General features: G+C 32.3%; 1 protein-coding gene and 1 long non-coding RNA gene across 2 annotated transcripts; both read right to left on the bottom strand.

Annotated features, from left to right (window-relative positions):
- Positions 1-522: 522 nt before the first annotated feature.
- Positions 523-2,100, bottom strand: LOC116025560 (S-adenosylmethionine decarboxylase proenzyme-like). The gene has a single exon (XM_031266826.1). It carries the CDS (start codon positions 1,892-1,894, stop codon positions 842-844), a length of 1,053 nt encoding a protein of 350 aa, XP_031122686.1. The 5' UTR covers positions 1,895-2,100; the 3' UTR covers positions 523-841.
- Positions 2,101-2,874: 774 nt separating this feature from the next.
- On the bottom strand, positions 2,875-3,321 carry LOC116025561. Its single transcript, XR_004099697.1, has 2 exons — positions 3,131-3,321; positions 2,875-2,949 (listed from the first exon to the last, which is right to left on the bottom strand). It is a non-coding gene; the product is annotated as an uncharacterized LOC116025561 (long non-coding RNA).
- Positions 3,322-7,234: the final 3,913 nt, after the last annotated feature.

Raw genomic sequence — 7,234 nt, 5'->3', positions numbered from 1 at the left:
TATATATATATATATATATATATATATATATATATATATATATATATATATATATATATATATATATATATATATATATATATATATATATATATATATATATATATATATATATATATATATATATATATATATATATATATATATATATATATATATATATATATATATATATATATATATATATATATATATATATATATATATATATATATATATATATATATATATATATATATATATATATATATATATATATATATATATATATATATATATATATATATATATATATATATATATATATATATATATATATATATAAATATATATTAATACATCTCTCACATTTACCCAAAAGTAAAAGTGAATCAACATAGAATCATAACCTTTCACAGCGAAAGTAAAAGGTGACAAAATGTAGTCTTTTCACCTCAGAAAAGTTTGTGTAGTCTGTGATACACAAAAACTCACTACTTTCACCACCCCCACTAAAACTCTTCAGGAATTTTGAGCCTCAAATAACATTCATCAACACTGTATTGAATATTCATTGAAGCAAAAGCCTTGGCTTAAATGTGACTACGTTTGGTATATAGGCCCAACAAGAAGCCCATGACAGGTATACCAAATACAAAGAACGTATGGGCTAGGCCCATTATACAGTGGGAGCCCATAACTGGGCACAGATACACAATTGCAATGACTGAGATGAGCTTATAAACTCTTTATTTAACTGACAAGACAAAAAAAAACAGACATAATATAAACAGTAAAAAAAATAAAACAAAAAACAAAAAACAACCCAAAGTAATCACTCCTTTTCTTCTTTCTCTTCCACTTACAGGGAGCAGCCTTTCAGAACAGGCCTGGATGAACAATAGGCATAAGTCCTAATGAACTTCTGGTAGACGATGGAACCGCCAGTTCCAAGGTTTTCACTGCATTTCTCACCGAGCCAGTAGCCGTTTAGGTCAAGAGAGCTAACGGGTTCGAGTAGCTTACCAGAACCATCACTGTGGATAGCGATGGAGAATTCCTTTGGCATGAAACAGGCCAACACTCTCTTGATCAAGAGCGCTAGGTTCACGGTTTTCAAGTCATATCCAACAGCTTCAAAGCTAGCATAACTAAATCCATCTTCAGGAGTAATGTGAATGGTAGAATGCGCGGGTCCTTCAATAGAATTCATGGAATACCCGCAAGGGTCAAACTCAAAATCGCATATGTCAGACCGAGGGAGGATCTTCCTAATGCCGGATTTAACAGTCATGAGGGCTGCAGAGCTAGATCCATTCTTGTAAAAGACGGAAGCTTTCTCCCTATCCAAACCGGTCATGCACATTTCCAGAGTGTAAACAGGGTTCTTGGGCTGGATAGTTTCGTTCGAAGCAAAGTAAACGTGCCATTTCTGTGATATGGCAGGACTGCCCAAAATATAAGCCTTGCTTCCTGATCTAAGCTTTCCGAAATAGCCATCCAGTACAGCAACTTCTTCTGAGAAGCATCGGTGAGGAGATGGCTGAGCCCCCGGGAAAATGAAGCTCCCACGGGTGTATCTCACAGTCTGTACTTTCAGAGAAAGGGAACCCGCCAATTTCAGCATGTTCGGGATTGCTTGAAGCAATTTGGTTGTCCCACAGGTTTTGATGATTATTTTGTGAGCATAAACAAAGAGGCTTGATTCAGAGAGGACATAGGAGTCCACATACTTATTTGACAGTGCAGAAACTATTGTGCACTCAGCAGGTCCCAGGAATTCATCCAACTGTGCTTTGGAAAGAGATCGAAGGCCCTTCCATTTAGGATCAGCAACGACGCCATGCTTACAAAACGAAATTTCAAGCCTCTTCTCGTAACCTTCAAATCCAATAGCAGAGACTGGCAACGCCATTTCTAAAATGCAGTTGTTTGCAGCAAGACACAGTTTCACCGAAGACCAAGTAGAAAGACGCCCAAAAAAAAACAGAAAACAAGAAAGTGGCACGAGAAAGAAGAAAAGGAATGAGGGTTGGAAAAACAAAAATAAAAGGGAAAAATAGAAAAACAGTATTGCTTTAGTAGCACCACGTCAAGAGACGTGATCAGAACACCAGTCTAGAAATATCAGGATGGTTTGCGAGCGCACTGCAGAGAAGGATCAAACAAAAAAAAGCAATATCAGCGTGATATCGAAAGGAAAACCAAAATCAAGTGTTATTGAACATGTAAACCCACACACTTACGTTGGAGTAGGCAGCACATCTGAACTTCTTGATTCCTCCGTTTGGTCGAACGTCTTCAATTTTGTAACCAAGGGGAGCTTCGTAGAACAATGATTTACTACTACTACTACTACTAGATATCTTCTTCCCACCTTTGGATTCCATTAGATCATTCAGTCTTACCTGTCAATGTTCATTTAAATTTATTAATCAAGCATCATCAATACATAGTGAAATATAAACAATACAACAAAATGCTTCTATCAGTTCACATTTACATCATTCATATTAGGGCTATATGCCTACATGTGCGGATCATATATTTATTCAAACATCTCATAAACAATACATGATCACCTTATAGTCAAGTGTAATTTCTCAATACAACCACATAAAAATAAGTCTACTGATGAAATAATAATCAATTGAATTCATATTCCCTTTTCATATTCAAAGAAACTTAAAATCAAATCTGAGTAAACGCCTACTATCCTAACCAAAACAACCAACAACCAAAACTAAAGCCCTAAAAGCATCTTTTCACATACCAAGGCATAAAAGAAATCCAAAAATTGAATAAAATAAAACGATCAAACAGCAACCACTGAGAAAAACAAACAGCATTTAAGACAAACCCAATCCAATACCAAACAGAGAAGCAGAAACAATACTTACAGAATTAAAAATTGAATCTTTATGGAAAATAATCACTCCCCAAGGCAATTACAGGTGCACTCCAATCAATCTGCAACAACAAAAGATCAAAATCAGAAATTATACCCAAATCCACACGACCCACAACCGCAAAAACGCACGAAACACACGCATTTCTCGTAATCAATCACGAATCACGAAGAGAAGGCAAAATCGCGGCAGAGAAAGATGTGATAACATTGATTGGATCAGAAAGAGAGGAAAGCGGATACCTAGAGAATCAGGGTCGTGGCTTTTGGAATCGCGGAACGACAAAGAAGAGAAAGCAGCGGCTTTCAACTTTCAACTTCCAATTTTCAACTTTCGAGAAAATAGAGACTATAGGATTCGTAAATTATATACGGATGGGAGAAATTTTCGCCCCTTCTCTAGTTTGATATTGCAATTGTGCCCCTTGCCTAGCCGCCATAGCGCCTAACGATGAATTATTCAATTTCTTAATATTATCGCTTTCGTATTGACTTCAATGCCCTCCGGAGATTCCTTGTTATCCAACACCATGCCTATGTGCATCTGACGTGGCGGGATAAAAATAAAAGGCAAAATTATATTTTATTCCATCATTTGATACATTAAATTTTGTTCAATTTTGAATCAAATTGCCATTTTGCTCATCTCTAAATTAAAGAAAATAAATAAATAAATGGAAGCAGTTTTAGTAGAGCTAGGACAAAAATCAGATTGGAATTTATCATGGAGGTCTTTTAGGACATGATAAAATTTTGGTGGGTCAAATATGTGACAAAAAGAAAGAGCCTGAAGAGGGCCACATTGTCCTTGAAAACCTGCTTGAGTATTGAAATGCAGTTTTTTTTTTAATATATTTTTTAATGGCATTCACATTTTAGTGAATCAAATTAAGAACTTGTTTAATTATTGAAGGATCTGTTAAAATTTAGTGAATTTAATCATTTTTAGTGTTTTACTCGTGTCAAAATGTTAAAAGTAATTTTATTAATTAGCGATTCGGTTAAAATTTTTTTAGCGTTGTTTTTAATCATGTTTTGAATTTTACATCTAAAAAAAATCTCTTTTTCAAAATACCCTCCTAAGAGATTTTATAAAAAAAAAATAAAACTATTATTATTTGAAGCCTTAAGGCTCCTCTTATGTGACCATCCAATGTGGAAATATCAAATGTGCAAGGACAAAATGAGGGAGGGGCATTGAGCTCCACTATAAGTGGAGCTCATCTACACCCATCTTTCATTTTGTTTTTGATGTGGTACTCTTGATCTCATACAAAGGGATCAAATTAACTTATAACAATTAACAAACCGCAAATGCAATCCGCTAGTCAAAATTATTATACACAATATATTATCAGCTAATTGTTAACTGTTTGTCAAACAATATCTAATTCAACCGAATTTCAGTAATGCCTTATTTGAAAACTCTTGATCTAATGTTTAAACGACTTAAACTCCTCTTACTCTAACCAACACCAATATCTAATTGTTTTCCTTAGAATGGAGGAAAATATGGTTTGTAGATGTTTTCCTCAAATTACCAAGGATTTTGTTTTCAATGGAAGATGGGAAGAAAAAGTAGTATGGATGGACTATTTTACCTTTTGTGTCCTTTGTTAATTTTATTACTTTTTCTTGATTTGTAGGGGCATATAGGTCTTTACAGCCGTTATTCCTTACAATTATAAATCCAACCAAACAATAGAAATACTATTCCCAGCAATTTTTTGTTCACCAACCAAACAATAAAATTATCTTCCTAATAACTACTTTTTCATGGAATTTCACTTTAATTTTCCTTCAAATATTTTCCACAAATCAAACGGGGCTTAACATATGACATGTATGTCTACTGTCGTGAAATAAGCGGTCTCCAATACAACTCTTTCTAATGAGATATGGATTTTTTTTTGTTTGCTTCATTTCCACCCAAAAGCATCTTCTTCCTAAACTGCCCCTCTCCTTCACCTATAAAAGGAAGAGATTATTCTATTGTTGTGCTCATTATTAATACTACTATACTAGTTCTACATTTTACGAATGTGGAATGCAACGTCAGAAAGAGATAACATTTTGATTTTTGAGCAAGGGTTGCTTTCTTTATTTTAAAAAATAATAATTAAAATCTTAAGTAAAAGTATATATATGTATGGTACTAATATTAAATTGATTATAGTAAACATTATATTATTTGATTGGATGTGACTTAATTTGATAACTCATAATGTGGTTATCTAGCTAGTTCATGGGTTTTCAATAATTGATATAAATAATATTTTTTTAAAAGAGGGTATTCCACAACTTTCACTAGTTTTTTAAAGAGGATACTCCACAACTTTTACGTCGATGGGGCATTAATTGTTATAAGTTAATTTGATTTTTGGGGGGTGTATTCAAATATTTGTCATTATAATATTATATCATAGATCAGTGTTTACCTTACAAAGTGAATCACTATGTAAAACAATATATATTGTTTCAAGGTAGCATTTTTAACAATTATATATTCTCATTCTTTACTGCACACTACAATCATGATGCACATGTAGTGTAATGTTTATCTACATTAAACTTAGTTTTTATGGACATATAAAAAGAAACATTATGAACTTGTTATAAAGCGAATAGAAATATATATGATTTACTTGCAGTTTATAGTGTTTATATCATTAAGCTTTAGATTTATAATCATATAGAACAAATATTATGAACATATAATACTTGTTGAATGTACTCTCAAAAAAAAGAAAAATACTTGTTGAATGTAATTAAATATGATGCACACATGACACATGTATATTAATAATATTATAGTTTAATGTTTATATACATTAAACTTTATTTTTCTGTATATAGAGAATAAACATTATGAACCTACTATAGAGTAAATGAAAATAGATATAATGTACTACAGTTTAATTTTATGTACATTAATGTTTATGTTTATGAACATATAAAATAAATATTACAAATATAGTAAATGATTAATGTTATTAAACATGATGCACTAGTACATTGGCGCCGACCGTTAACAACTTAATATAAAAAATGATTTTCAAAAGTCATTTTTTGAATTTTGTAGTATTTGAATTTCATATGGGAATGGAGTCAATGAAGAATAACCATTTTTATCAAAGAAAAAGGCTCATTTTAACCGTACCAAAAAAAAATAAAAATCTCTCGAGATATTTACTCGAAGGGCAATCCCTCTCCCATATTGAGTTGTTTCACTCTCTATCTTCTAAGTGGTGTCAAATGCGTGGACTAACTCACCATAAGTCTGATTACTATTTAGATTGTACGGAAATGGCCCAATTAAAATTTAAAATAAGCTAACTCGATTCAAACAATAAAAATTCTTGACCCAAGTCGACCCATAGCTCAAAAAATCATAAATTTTACTATGGACCGCGATCCAAAATGCATGGTAGTCCATGCATCAAAATGACATCGTTTTGATTAATGAAAATAAACCGCTCCGTTCCGTGCCGTTAACTCTGTGTGTATAACATATTCAGTTTCATTTTATATACGCTGCAGTTCCCTTTCAACACAACTACAGATTCTTTCGATATAACTACAATTTCATTCGACATTATACACTCAAATATGTGAAACTGTTATTCAGTTTCCTTTCAACACAACTACAGTTTCTTTTATAATACACTGCAGTTTCCTTTCAACACAACTACAATATCATTTCGATATAACTACAGTTTCATTGGACAATATACACTCAAATATGTGAAACTGTTATTCAGTTTCATTTTATATACATTGTAGTTTCCTTTCAATACAACTTCAGTTTCTTTTGATAATATGAAAACAAATGTGAGGCAGTATCATTTGAGATGAACTATAATTTTATTTACGAAACTCCGTTAAAACTTGATTACAACCGTTTCTTTACTTAAAGAAACGGTATCGTTTTTGGACCATGGTCTACAATATAACAACCGTCAACAAAATTATCTAAAAATTTCTTATTCATATTTGAAGGATATCTTATCAATCCACTATTTAAAAAATAAAAAATCTATCCATCCACTTGATTATTCTATAACTGGAAAGTTTTGATACTTTTGTCGGGATTGCGCACCGTGGATCACTAAGGGATGAAAGCACCTTTATCAAATGTCTTTTAGCGCAGGATACAAACATTCTGAGAGGTATGGCTCAACCACTTGATTAGAATAAGTGAAAATAGCTATACTAGGTGAGTGAACGTCTCAAGCTGGAGACAGACTAGGCTGTTTGTTTCTTATCCCTCAGCTTGGGGTTTCCCCCTCCAATTTGTAATTTCTAAAAAAAAAAAATAGCTGTACTAGCTACTCCACAATATGTTTT

This window comes from Ipomoea triloba, chromosome 7, assembly GCF_003576645.1.
Source record: "Ipomoea triloba cultivar NCNSP0323 chromosome 7, ASM357664v1".
In the NCBI taxonomy this organism is placed as follows: domain Eukaryota; kingdom Viridiplantae; phylum Streptophyta; class Magnoliopsida; order Solanales; family Convolvulaceae; genus Ipomoea; species Ipomoea triloba.
Note: the sequence above shows the minus strand (reverse complement) of the source record. Positions and strands in the feature narration are given on the sequence as shown.